General features: G+C 37.4%; 1 protein-coding gene across 1 annotated transcript in view; it reads right to left on the bottom strand.

Annotated features, from left to right (window-relative positions):
* CNGB3 (cyclic nucleotide gated channel subunit beta 3) overlaps window positions 1–15,000 on the bottom strand; it is a 141,759-nt gene that overhangs the window by 71,353 nt on the left and 55,406 nt on the right. The window contains exons 4-6 of the mRNA XM_027089761.1: window positions 3,889–4,034; window positions 2,012–2,140; window positions 922–1,130 (exon numbers count right to left, since the gene is read on the bottom strand). Coding sequence (XP_026945562.1) covers window positions 922–1,130; window positions 2,012–2,140; window positions 3,889–4,034 — 484 coding nt within the window. The remainder of the gene's footprint in view (window positions 1–921; window positions 1,131–2,011; window positions 2,141–3,888; window positions 4,035–15,000) is intronic.

Below are 15,000 nucleotides of genomic sequence, written 5' to 3'. Positions count from 1 at the left end.
TGTCCCCTGCATCGGCAGGCGGACTCTCAACCACTGCGCCAGCAGGGAAGCCCACAAATAGTATTTTTTAAAGAAAAAAATAACCCAAACTCCTTTTAGCTTTTTGATAACTTAAAATCATCTGGAAATTCAAAAGAAAATATTCAGGAGATTAAGGAGACTACCTCTCTTCTTCAAAAACATATATGAACCCAAGGTGCCGTACACTTGGTTGCTCTGCTCTTCCTACTTTGACATTGGAGGAACTGTTCCATGCAGCCCTCATTGCGACTGTGATGAGGATATCACAGTGGACATCAGTTGGAAAGGAAGCATTGTTCTAGTTAGCTGGAGAAGGGCCCGGGGGTGGGGTGCAGGGTATAAGAGGCTGTATGATTTGGATGTGTACTTGTGAAAACATAGTCTTCTCTTTCTGTCTTAGATTGATTGGATTGGCTCTGAAATTCCCTCAACAGTGAGAATAAATCCAGGGGAAGATGATTTCTCCTAAGGGTAAGAATGATATTTCTGAAGTGGACCAAACACTGCATTTGATGATGAGGAATGAGGTGTGATGAATCTGGAAAGTGAAGAGTGAAAAGAAGATAGGAACCAGACACAGTTCTAGGCACCCTACCTGCATTAATTCATTCAGTCTTCTCATCAGTATTATGAAGGTACTATTGTTATTCCCATTTTTAAAATGAGGAAACTAAGGTACAGGGAGATGCATGGTCCCCAGCACGTGGTGAGTGCTCAGTGGTTGTTTTGTTATTGTTGTTGTTATTATTATTGTTATTATACTGGTGGTTCCAGTGGTTAGAGACTCATACATGCAGACAATCAGTCAGACATTAAGTAACACAATGCTGTTAATTTGTTTTTTTGTAGTTCAATCTGATATTCCTTTGTCAGTTTGTGCTTCTCCCAAACCCTACTTACTATTATGTCTCCTCTTCTAATAAACTGGAGTCTGGGCTGGATTAACAGCAAATCGAAAAGGTAGATGGCATCACATATGATGTCCGTAATAAGCCAGTAGCGTGCGTTGTTTGGTGTTTGATATGGGAAGATGATGCGCAATGGTATAAGCCAGCAGTTCCAGTTAAAGGCAATGGTGACAAGCAAGAGCCACAGGAGATAGAATCGATCTAGAAAAATAGAGACCGGAGTAATCCGCATGGTAGGTAAAAAACATTAAAATAATTCTGTTGCTTAGTTTGGTAAAGTTGGGGCACTACCTACTGGAGATAAGCAATTTGTATAAGAGACTCTGTTTAAAACATTCAGCACAATTCTGCCCCTAGAGCCGAGGCACTGGGGTTTACGAGGGATAAGTCACCTTATCAGCTTTTCTGACATTAAAGAGTGTTCTTCCTGTCTCCCAGAGAATGGCCACTGAGTCTGTCCCCATGAGTGACTGTACTATTTAGATGAGGAAAGGGGAACCCAGGGAAAAGTCAGAGGTACCGTGTCCAGGAGAACTGACTCAAAGGGCTTTATGCTGGTTGGTAATTAAGCTGCAGGGTCACCCAGGGCTTGTGAGCCAAAGGCCACATCCTTGCCCACAGGGGTATGACTGAAGTGGGGAGGGGGCAAATCAGCCAGTGAAGGCAGTCCATGACCCTGTACACAGAGCTTTCCTCTGCCCAAGGGAAGCTGTAGGAGGGGATTTGTTCAATTGGATTAATTAACAATGTGAAGCCATGGAAGAAGACAACCATTTTATAATGATTTTTTTTGGGGGGTGTTCAGTGAACATATTACTTAATGCTTTGGGACTTCTTTTAGAAGTTAATTAGGGACAGGACAGGCCCTGGACTATTTTAAAAACACACAGGAATATTTTTATCTCTTATCTTCACTGGAAAGGGGAAAACAACCCATTGCAGATAATACAGTTTAAATTCTGCTTTCTAGATAGGTTCAGATCACTGGCTAGAGAAAATGGAAGCTGTCTGTGACTTTGGGTTTCGGGGGTTCTTGGTAACAGCCAGCCCTCCCACTGAGATAATCCACCATTTGATGGTACCTGTGTATGAATCTATGCTTTTTGGAAGTCTGATTCGCTTTAGGTACTCTGTTAGAGGCACCTTCTGATAATGTTCTTCTTTTAGCTTAGCACTGCTTTCTTGTGTTGATGATACAACTGTGGGCTTTGCTTTATAGGAAAAAAGAGATGAAAACATTTTTAAGAGGTTAGGTTAGCTTAATGAGAAAAAAGCTTGGATTTCTTGGAATCAAAACATTCCAAAATCTTCCCCTCTCAATACAGGCAGATGAGGCATTTCATGACATTTAAAATATTGCCATTTGTGAAAATATCCAAGTAATGAAAACATCAAAAGTTGGAAATAAATAGCAGGTTAAAGTTTAAATTAAGTGTCCTAAAGATGTTACAAATAGGATATTTTAAATACAAGTTTCATTCCCACATATTTTGGAACATAAATAGTTAGTGCTTTGGATTTACATTGAACAGAAACATTACAAATGTGCACCATTCCACAGGTTTCAGTTTCATGCTTCTTTTTATTTTAAGTCTTTATTGAATTTGTTACAATATTGCTTCTGTTTTATGTTTTGGTTTTTTGGCCGCAAAGCATGTGGGACTCAGCTTCCTGACCAGGGATTGAACCGGCACCCCCTGCATTGGAAGGCAGAGCCTTAACCACTGGACCACCAGGGAAGTCCCCTAGTTTCTTGCTTCTTTAGCTTCATTTATATCCTTCCAGTTATGGGTAAGTAAAGCTCAAAATATTCTTTTCAACAAATCTTTACCAAGCTATAATGACTATATGTTAGACCCTTCTCTTTAAAAAGAAACTATATATAATACATAGTTTATTTTGAAAATCCAACTTTCTTCCTACAGAATTATAAGGAAATCTTCAACTCCATCCTATGTAATTAAAAATTTGGTTTTTATTTATCTGTTATTAAACAACACACTTTCTTCTCTACTTTTTCTATACATTTATAAACATTATTTTATTAAAGATTTTTTACAAATTAATTAATTAATTAATTTATTTTTGGCTGTGTAGGGTCTTCGTTTCTGTGCAAGGGCTTTCTCTAGTTGTGGCGAGTGGGGGCCACTCTTCATCGCGGTACGTGGGCTATAAACATTTTATATAGATGTAATTATGGTATATATATGTATATATACTATATATACATATATACACCATGTATCTATGTATATATGATGTATATATCACTTTTGTGCTCTACTTTATTGTACTTATTAATTTTTCATAAGCACATTTCTGTAATTATTAGATAGACTGATAATTGTCTCTCTCCTTATGTGACTAGTTCACTGATGTCCTTTGCTGTGTTGTGTACTCAGGTAGTATTCTTGTATTCTTATTATAAGTGCTTTGTTTATTATGGGTATTATTAATTAATATTTACAATAAAACTTTCTATAACAGATATTGTTGTTGGCCTGTGCATATTCTGTGGGCCAGAGGTCATGTGCAGAAGGCTCCTGCATCTCTCTGCCTTGGGGATTTCTCCCAGCTGCGTTGCTTAAAATGCTGGAGTATTAGCAACATTCCCCAGCAGCAACCCTCAGCCAACGAAGGACAGGAGTTGATGGGTTGATACCCCAGCTTCCTCTTCCTTCAGGATAATTCTGATGTGTCATCCACACAGATTTTCAGCTGGCTCAAGCCCCAGTGGCCCACAGCAGTAACGTTTTATTAACACACCTTTATTGTCTTAACTCCCTTCTCTGTCTCTCTTGCCCACCCTCACCTCCTGGAACACCCTCAATATAAAATATTTATAGCTAAATCATTGTCTTGGGGTTGGCTTTTGGGGAACCCCAAACTAAAACATTTGCAAAATACATGTCCACTCATAACCTCCTTCTTCCTGGTACTTTGAGTTCACACTGCTCACCAGTTTGGGGGCTGCCTTCAGGTGAGGACATATCACCTTCCACCAACTTTCTCTTGTAGAAATCTGTTCTTTGACGCAATCTCCTCACTAGGTTGTGTAGCTGGGCATCGGCATACTCATTAATAACAGGGGCTCCAAGTGGTTTGCTTTTTGGACTAAATGAGAAGAAAAAAAAGGTGACCGAGTTGGACCCATGAGGAGAAACATACAGGGAAGGGATTAAGTCTCTTCACCTTCCTTATATACCCAAGATTATTAACTGCTCCTTTCTGCAATTGGATAGAACAACTTAAGCATTAAATTTGATGGAAATAGTGCTCATGCAATAAGATTTTCCATTGAAAAATTAGAATCCAGAAATAACAAAGGAGTATTCTTGACTGTGGTTCTGCCATTAGACTGTATAGTGAGAAGAAAAAAAGCTATAGTTGACAAAATAGGCAGAGTTGTAAGATGGCTCCTTTGTATACATGTCCTGCATGATCCCAGGGAAAATCAATATGGTGGATTTTACTCCATAATTAGTTGTGTTATGTGGCTCAGTTGATTTTAAGATAAGGAAATTATATAGCTGGGCCTGATGTAACCAAATGAGCCCTTTAAAAGCAGAGAGTTTCTCCAGATGGTGACAGAAGAAAAAGTCAGAGACTTGAAGCACAAGTGGAACTTTACTTAAGAGAAATTCTCCATTTTGGGCTTTGAAGGAGAAAAGAGTCCCCTGATAAGAATTGTATGAGGCCTCTAGGAGCTGAGAGTGATCCCTGGCTAGTTAACAAGGAAACAAGGACCTCAGTCCTGCAACCATAAAAAACTGCATTTTGCCAATAATTTGAATGAGATTAGAAGGAGATTCTTCTTTGGTGCCTCCAGGTAAGAACCCAGCCAGGCCTGGCTGACACCTTGATATCAGCTGTGTAAGATCTTAAGCAGGGAACCCAGCCAAGCCCACCCAGACTTCTGATCTATGGAACTGTGAGCTTGTAAATGGGTGTTGTTTTAGGTCTCTAAAATTGCCATAATTTGTTATTCAGCAGTAGAAAACTAATATATCTAGTGTGCTTTAATGAACTTCCCTTCTAAGAAAACACATAAAGCATAACATAAAGTAAGTCACCTACATACGAACGAGTTCCAGTCCAAGAGCATGTTCGTAAGTCCAATTTGTTCATAAGTCCAACAAAGTTAGCCTAGGTACTCAACTAACACAATTGGCTATATAGTACTGTCCTGTATTAGGTTTATAATACTTTTTTTTCACACAAATAATACATTAAAAACAAACAAAAAATAAAGAAAACATTTACAGTTTTACAGTACAGTACCTTGAAAAGTACAGTAGTACAGTACATCAGCTGGCATCCAGGGGCTGGCATCGAGTGAACAGGCAAGAAGAGTTACTGACTGGAGGAGGGAGAGGAGGTGGGAGATGGTAGAGCTGAAGGATCATCAGCAACAGGAGACAGAGGGCAAGCTGCAGTTTCACTCATGCCTGCCATTGATGGCACATGTTCTGGTTCCTCGCTGGATTCAATTCTATCTACTACCCTTTTGAAAAAATTATCCAGTGATGTCTGGGTAGTAGCTCTTTTTCTCATCATAAATGACACGGTAGCACTGGATTGCATTCTGAATGGCTGCTGCAACCTTCATGTACCGTTCTATGTTTTGGTCCTGTGCCTCAAAAACTAACAGTGACTCCTCAAATAAAGAAAATCCCCTTGCCATTCCCTGCATTGTGAATCTCTTTCATTCTTCAGTTACTTCTTCCTCTTGTCTCTCTTTGTCCTTCCTCTGGGCCTCCAATTCCACCAGGTCTTCATTAGTAAGCTCCTTGTGTTGCACAGCAAGGAGCTCAGTGAAATTGTCCTCTTGCAGATCTAGCTCCAGCTTCTCGCTGAGAGTCACTAAGTTGCTGAAGACCTCTTTGGATTCCGCATCCACCTTCTCAAATCCACAAAAATCACGACCAAACTGTGGGCAAAGGTTCTTCCAAACCCCATTCATGGTGGCTGTAACCTCATGCCAAGCAAAGTCAATGTTTTGTTTTTATGGCCTCGTAGATGTTATTGTCCTTCCAAAATTGTCACAAGATTGTTCCTGATTTGTCACTCACCTTTACTGCCTGATGAAAAGTGTGACATAAATATTTCTTGAAAGTCCCTATAACTCCCTGGTCCATGGGTTGGATGAACGATGAAATATTCAGTGGCAGATTCACTACTTTGACGCTGGGATGAAAGTCGTCCATGAATGGGAGGTGGCCCGGAGCATTGTCCAGCAGCAAAAGAATTTTGAATGGGACATCCTTCTCCAAGCAATATTACTCTACCTCCGGGATAAAGGGTGGAAAAACTAATCCTAGAAAATGGCCTGTGCAACCTGGACTTTGGAGTTACTCTTCCACACAACAGGAAGAGGGCCCTTGGCTATGTTTTTAAGGGCTCCTGGGTTCTCTGAATGATAAACTAAGAGAGGCTTCAGCTTCATATCACCAGAAGTATTGCCACCAAACAACAGAATTAGCCTATCCTTTGCTGCTTTATAGGGTGGCATCAACTTTTCCTCCTTATTGATGTAACTTTGGTCTGGTATCCCCTTCTGGCTCAGTCCTGCCACATTCACATTAAAAACCTGCTTGGGCAAATATGTGCCTTCATCAATAATTTCTTGAAGCATTTCAGGAAATTCCTGGGCAGCTACCGTATCTGCACTCACTGCCTTGCCACTTACTTTTTTTTTTTTTTTTGCCACTTACTTTTATGTTGTGAATGTTGGCTCTAGTCTTGAATCGATAAAACCAGCCATGGCTGGCATTAAAAGATGTGCCCTCTGATACTTCACTGTGTTTCTTCTTCAAGTCTTCATAAAGGCTTTTAGCTTTCTCTCAAAACAGCATTAAGCTGAGCAGGACTCAATGCTGATGCTGATCCTGCGTCCACAGGATGGAGAAGTTTCTCCATCTCCTCCATCACTTTTCCACGATTCTTCAATATTATTGTCAGCATCATTGGCACAGCAGACTTCACATGTTCCATGACCTTGTCCTTGTTCTTTAGAATCATGCCGATGGTTGAATGATTTATGTTATAAAAGTGAGCGATGTCTACCATCTTTTCACCTCACTCTCCTCTCTCAGTTATTTTCACTTTTGTTTCCATCATTATTGCTTGGTACTTCTTAGCAGTAACAGCTACATCACTGCTGCTTTTACGTTTGCTTCCAGACATCCTGGGCTTGAAACAAAGATACTGTACTACTGTACTCTATATAATACTGTATACTAAAATACACAAAAGCACAACCACTTGTAGAGAATGCATGCATGTGACAATGTACGCCAGACACATGAACTAACTTAAATGATTGGACATGTGAACGTATGTTCATGTCTTTGAAAGTTTGCAACTTGAAAGTTCATAGGTAGGGGACTTACTGTATAAACTAGTATACTTCATAATGATCTAAGTTTCCTCACAGCTTTTCCTCAAATCTCTAACTCACTCTCTACCTTCCTTCTGAGTATGACACTGGGTCTACACGGGCTCCCATAAGTTCTATACGTTCTCACCTCCTCAAATCCATATTTGCCCTTTCCATCTCACTTCCAAACTGGAACCCATGCGGTTCACATTGGAAATGGGTAACCTGTGGATTCCATTTAAAGAGCCGCTCTCCACTAATATCCATTTTCCACCAGGTCCACAAATATATCATAAATCTAGTTGTTTACAAATTCCCCAACCATTGGTGTCTTTCTCTCTCTCCTTATAATTATCATAGTATAACTTATACCTCTTTCAAATGTCTAAAGCCCTGCTTCAGCATCAAGATTCTTCAAGTGTGTCCCACTAAGACCTCTATAAACCATTCAAGAATGGAGAAGGTGGAGCTGCAGTGGAAGAAAGTCTGATACATCGTACACAATACAGAAATAGGAGGACATTCAGTCTACAAAACCAAGAAAACTTTTTTTTCTGAGTAAGATGTGTTGTCATTTATATCATTTAATAAATTTCTGCTTAAAAATCTTAGTCTGCTTAGAAGTTTATTCATCCATCAAACAGTTATTGAGTTTCTACTTTTTGTACTGGAAATAGAAAGATAAGTTAAGCAGATACTAGCTCTATGGATGTTCATAGTTTAATGGGGGAGGCAAGGATGTAAATAAGTAGCTAATAATAAGTAATAAAAATATGTACAAAATGCTATGCTCACACTGAACTTGGCCTGGGGTATCAAGGAGTGGCTTCACAGAGAAAGCATCCTAAGTCTGGAAGGATTAGAAGGTCTTTGACAGAAAAATGAAATAAGGGCCTTCCAGGCCTTGAGAACAATATATTCAAAGATGTGAAAAAAATATGACATGTTCAGCAAGTATTTTGGTGTGACTGGAAGACAGTGTGTATGTGGAGGGCACCAGCTGGTGGGGTGTGTCAGAAGTGATGGTGGTTAGGTCTGGAAAGGTGAGTGGGGTCAGCTTATGATGGTTCCTGTATGATCTGCTTAGGAGTTTAAACATTGACCTATGGGCTAAAGGGAACCAATAGAGAATATTAAGCAAATGAGGGATACGAGCAGATAGAAGTTTTGGAAAAGTAACAATAATCCAATATTATATACTGTGTTCCAAGGCCACAACCTTGGAATTTGCTGACATTTAAGGAGTAGCACAAGTAAAGGAACCGAGAAGTAGCAGTGAGAGAGGTAAAGCTGAGAGAGAAAAATATCGCAGAAGTTGGGGAAGGTAAGAGTTTGACAAAAGAAGTCAGTACACAAAGTGAGTAAGATGGGGACTAGGGGAAGACTTTAATTTAGCAAGTAAGATTTCATTTTTAAGAAAATTGGTTGGGGAAAAGTGTAATGTCATCAAATTTTGTCATTTTTCTCTTCATTTGTCTTAACAAGTATTTTGTAAAAGAAGTACTTAGAACCTGCCTTTGTTCTCTAAATAATATTTTAGATTTCCATTCATTAGTTCCTAAATTCATTTAAAAGAAGTATTTATTTCTTATAATAAGATCTTCTTGAATAATTTTTGGCTTTTGCAAACTTTGCTAGATTCTTCTTAATTAATGCCTAATTAAGAATGAATTCATTTTTCAATGACAACTCATTTAAAAAATTCCAGTTGGTCAAAGTCTTTAAAACCTGCTATTTCTTTCTTGAATAACAGACAGGAATTAGGTAAAGAAAATTATACTCCAGGAAAGGTGTGACCAAAATGGAGTAGTAGGGAGACCCTGAATTCACCTCCTCCCACAGGTACATCCAAATTACAACTATCTATGAACAACTATCTAACAGAGCAACTATGTATGAGAAAGACCTGAAGACTAGCAGAAATAATTTTCCAATTAAAGATATAAAGATGGGACCACAACAAGATGGGTAGGAGGGGTGGAGACATGGTATATTCAGGACCCACATTCCTGGGTCAGTGATCCACAAATGGGAGGAATATCACAGTCACAGAGGTCCTCCCCAAGGAGTGAGGGATCTGAACCCCAAATTGGGCTCTTCAGACTGGTGGTCCTGCACTGGGGAGATGAACCCCTGTAGTGTCCAGCTTTGAAAACCAGTGGGGCTTATGTTTGGGAGAGCCAGAAGACTACAGGAAACAATGACTCTGCTCTAAACAGGTGCATGTAAAATCTCACTCTCTACGTGTCTTAGCACAGAGGCAATAGTTTAAGAAGAACATGGGTCAGATCCCCTTGCTCATCTTGAAAAGCCTCCTGGAGAGGCAGGAGGCAACTGGGCCTCCCCCTGGGGATGGAAATGCTGGCTGCAGCCAGTTTTGGGAGCTTGTTGCACTGTGTGGACACTGGTGCTGGAAAGTGTCATTTAGGAATCCTCCCTCTAGCATATTAGCACTGGGGGCTTACCTGCCTACCAGTGGACTGGCACCAGACCCACTGCCTCTTATCCATGAATGGATCTGGCTGTGACCACTGGCAGGCTGGTACTAGTCTTGTGGCCCCATGACCCCAGGCTTAGCAGCCAGGCATGTGGGGACGCACCCCACCTACCACTGGGCCACAGTCACTGCATGAAGCAAGGCCTTGCAGTCAAGTGGGCTGGGGAAAGCCTTGCTTAACAGCGTGCCCACAGAAGTCAGACCTACCACAACGGACGGGGGCTCACAGCCCACATGGGGCATGCTTAGAGCATATATCTCTGGTGACCACAACAGTATGAGACTAGAAATCAACTACAATTTTAAAAAATGCAAAACACACAAACACTTGTAGTCGAAACAATATGCTACTAAACAACCAATGGGTCAATAAAAATATCCAAGAGAAAATAAAAAAATACCTGAAGACAAATGTAAATGAAAACACAACATTCCAAAATTAATGGGAGGCAGCAAAAGCAAGTTCTAAGAGGGAAGTTTATAGAGATACAGACCTACCTCAGAAAGCAAGAAAAATCTCAAATAACACTCTATCCTTAAATCTAAAGAACTAGAAAAAACAAGAACAACCAAAACTCAAAGTTAGAATGAAGGGAGTAATAAAGTTCCGAGCAGAAATAAATGAGAGACCAAAAATAAATAAATAAATAAATAAATAAATAAATAAAATAGAAAAGATCAATGAAACTAAGAGCTGGTTCTTTGAAAAAATAAACAAAATTGACAAACTTTAGCCAGACTCATCAAGAAATAAAGAGAAATAAATAAATAAAATCAGAATAAATAAAATAAAATAAATAAAATCAGAAATGAAAGAAGTTTCCTTTGATACTGCAGAAATACAAAGGATCATAACATGAGCAATTATACACCAATAAAATAAAAAATCTGGAAGAAATGGATAAATTCCTAGAAATGTACGATCTTCCAAGAGTGAATCAAGAAGAAATAGATAAATATGAACAGACCAATTATCAATAATGAAAGTGAGTCTGTACTAAAAAATCCCAATGATCCCATCTTGTCCAGGACAAGATATTTATGATAAAAACTCTCAACAAAGTGGGTAAAGAAGGAACATACCTCAACATGAAAAAGGCCATGTATGACAAATCCACAGCCAACATCTTACTCAATGGTGAAAAGCTGAAAGCCTTTCCTCTAAGTTCAGGAACACGATAAGTATACTCTTGCCACTTTTATTCAACATAGTATTGGAAGTCTTAGTCACAGCAATCAGACAAGAAATAAAAGCTTTCAAATTTGAAAGGAAGAAGTAAAACTGTCACTATTTGAAAATGACATGGTAATATATATAGAAAATCTTTGACACCAGCAAAAAACTATTAGAACTAATGAATGAATTCAGTAAAGTTGTAGGATACATAATTAATATACAAAAATCTGTTGCATTTCTAAACACTAATAATGAACTATCAGAAAGAGAATTAAGAAAACAATCCCAGTCACTACTGCATCCAAAAAAAAAAAAAAAAAATACCCATGAAAAAAATCCTACCAAGGAGGCAAAAATCTGGTACTCAAAATATCAATGTCATTTTTCACAGAACTAGAAGAAATCATTCTAAAATTTGTATGGAAACACAAAAGATCTCTAACAGCCAAAGCAATCCTGAAAAAGAGAAATGATGAATTTATCATGCTTTCTGATTTCAAACTTTGTAACAAAGCTAGTGTAATAAAAACATTATGGTACTGACCAAAAACACACACATAGAACAATGGAACTAAATAAAGACCCCAGAAATAAACCCACACGTATATGGTCAATTAAATATGACAATGGAAACAAGACTATACATTTATGGAAAACTCTTCTATACTATACAAGACTATACTATACTATACTATACATCTATACTATACAAGACTATACATTTATGGAAAACTCTTCCATAAATGGTGTCGGGAAAACTGGACAGCTACATGCAAAAGAATCAAACTGCACTACTTCCCCACACCATATACAAAAATAAACTCATAATGTATTAAAGAATTAAATGTAAGACCTGAAACCACAAAACTCCTGGAAGAAAACATAAGCAGCATGCCCTTTGACATTGGTTTTAGCAATATTTTTTGGATCTGCCTCCTCAGGCAAGGAGAACAAAAGCAAAAATAAACAGATGCGATTACATTGAACTATAAAGCTTTTGCACAGGAAAGGAAACTAGCAACAAAATAAAAATTCAGCTTACTGACGGGGAGAATATATTTGCAAACAATATATGCAATAAGGGATTAATATCCAAACTATACAATGAGGTCATACAGCTCAACATCATAAAAACAAAAAAACCTGATTAAGAAATGGGTGTAGGATCTGAATAGACATTTTTCTAAAGAAGACATACAGATAACTAAAAGACACATGAAAAGTTGCTCAACGTTAGTAATCATCAGGGAACTCCAAATCAAATCCACAATGAGATATCACCTCACACCCATCACAATGGCTATTAAAAAATTACAGGAGTATGTGAGGATGTGGAGAAAAGGGAAACCTCATGCACTGTTCGTGAAAGTGTAAATTGATGCAGCCACTATGGAAAACAGTAAGAGTTTTCTCAAAAAGTTAAAAATAGAACTACCATATGATCAAGAGAATCCACTTCTGGGTATTTGCCCAAAGAAAATAAAACACTAATTGGAAAAGGTATATGCACAGCAATGTATATTGTAGCACTATTTACAGTAGCCAAGATATTGAAGCAACCTAAGTGTCCATTGGTAGACAAATGGATAAAGAAGATGTGGCATATATATATAAAATATATTATTCAGCCTTAAAAATAATAAAATATTGGCATTTTTTACAACATGGATGGATCTAGAGCATTACCCTAAGTGAGATAAATCAGCTAGAAGAAGACAAATAATGTATGATCCCAATTATATGTGGATTCTAAAAACAAATAAATAAAACAAAAGTATAACAGGCTATAGATACATAGAACAAATGGGTGGTTGCCAGAAGGGAAAAGGTAGGGGTAGGTAAAACTGATGAAAGGGATTAAGAGGTACAGACTTCCAGTTATAATATAAATAAGACACATGATGTAATATACATCATAATAAATATGGTCAATAATATTTAATAACTTTATCAGGGGACAGATGGCTACCAGACTTATGGTGGTGATCATTTCATAATTTATGAAAATGTCAAATCTCCATGTAGTATACTTAAAAATAACATAATATTGTACATCAACTATATTTCAATAAAAAAGAATATTATTTTCTAATTTGGGAAGTTTGGGATGGGGAGAGGAGCAGGTCAGTTTTTTCAGTCTTGTATTTGTATTAATTAATGATAAATTCAGAGAGATGTCCTCAAAAGTTACATTTGAAGAAAAGAAATCTGATTTGAATAAGTGAAAATTTTTGTAGGATTAAATTTCTGAACAAAAATACTTGAAATTTGCACAAAATTCTGATTTTTATCAATGTATCTTGTGCTCTATCATAAAACCTACAAATTTTAAGCAAAAACTTGGGTCATTAATATATAACTTAACCAATTCTCACTTTGCTGTCTTCTCACATTTACCTCTAAATACTGTGAAAACTTTGAGTTGCTTGTCACATTTCATTTCTACATATGGTATAGTTTGTAAACATTAATTTGTACATATGATAATGTACATATGGATATTACGATCCACAAGTTCCTAACCTAAATTATTCTTGATCTGTGTAGGACAGCCTATGATACATTTATGGCTACAAATCTTGTTTGCAAACCTCTTCCAGCAGTCTACTCTCTAGATCTCTTCTTCTGTTAATCTGTAAGTGCTGGAGGTTGTGTACATAACACTTATTTTTATTGTTATGAACCACATTCTAATGGTCCATAATAAGTGTGGTGGTGCCTAAGTTTGTTAAAAGTTAAGTGACTACTTAAGACTAAAGTCACCAAAAAGTTACAAAAATATTGCCACATAGATTTTAAATTTATATCCGTAAATCCCATATGTACACGTATATGCACACATATACACATACAAACACATCAACAACATAAGAAGAGTAACCCTTTCCAAATCTTTACCCAATTGGAAAGAGAATTTGGGTTTCTTTCATAGCATATCAATATCAACATGAAATAGTCTTAATACTAATACATTTCATTTTAATAAACATCTTAAATTCCCTAAAGAATTTCAGGTTTGAGAGTAAAGTAAGCAACAACTGTATAATTTATTTTATACAATACCAGACTGAATGAGTCAAAGAATATGTTCACAAATGTTCCTGAAAATTGGTGTCTTGGGGAAGTTGAGATGCATTTTGAATGTCACATTCATTTATGCTACAGATATTTTTGCACACTAGTTTTCATCAGGAAAGATACCATACTCTGTATTCACTTTGAAGATTCTTTAGTTAATAGCCCTCTCTTTCATTTTACATGTGCCCTTACATTTGTTCTTACTTATTAGCTTCCTCTGAGTAAATTGCTCTTTTCTTTAAGAATTGATCTGTTAGAATGTGCTATGGACTGAATATTGTCCCCCCCAAATTCATATGTTGATATCATAACCCCCAATGTGACTATTTGGAGATGGGACCTTTAGGAAGGTAATTAAAGTTAAATAGGGTCATAAGAGTGAGATCCTAATCCAACAGGATTGGTGTCCTTATAAGAAGAGGAAGAGACACCAGAGAGATCTCTCTCTCTCTCTGTACATTTACAGAAGAAAGGCCAAATGAGGACATGATAAGAAGGTAGCTGTCTACAAGCCAAGAAAAGAAGTCTTTACAAACTACGACAGTCCTTTGATCTGGACTTCTAGCTTCCAGAACTGTAAGAAAATAAATTTCTGTTGTTTAAGCTGCCCAGTCTGTGGTATTTTGTTATGACAGCCTGAGCAGACTATTACAGAATGCTTACATGTCTAGAAAAAAAAAGGGTAAAGCTATTTTAAAAAGCAGATAAAAAATTAGATCAAGAAAATAGGCTGAATGCCATAAATCTCTATAAATGACAGAAAAGATAATTAAGAAAATCTACAGTGATGGAAAACAGGAAATTGTTAGCTGGAAAATAGGAAATGTGAGAAGTTTCTTAGTGACAGAAGGTACATGGCTTCATGTACTCATTAACTCATTTAATTCTCAAAAATTCTCACAAATTGTGAAGCTCTTAGAACAGGCCACTGTTGTTATTA

The sequence above is a fragment of the Aethalodelphis obliquidens genome, unplaced genomic scaffold (assembly GCF_003676395.1).
Source record: "Aethalodelphis obliquidens isolate GAN/ISIS:26980383/991018 unplaced genomic scaffold, ASM367639v1 scaffold68, whole genome shotgun sequence".
Classification (NCBI taxonomy): Eukaryota; Metazoa; Chordata; class Mammalia; order Artiodactyla; family Delphinidae; genus Aethalodelphis; species Aethalodelphis obliquidens.
The sequence above is the reverse complement of the archived record's forward strand: the minus strand, read 5'-3'. Positions and strand labels throughout refer to the sequence as shown.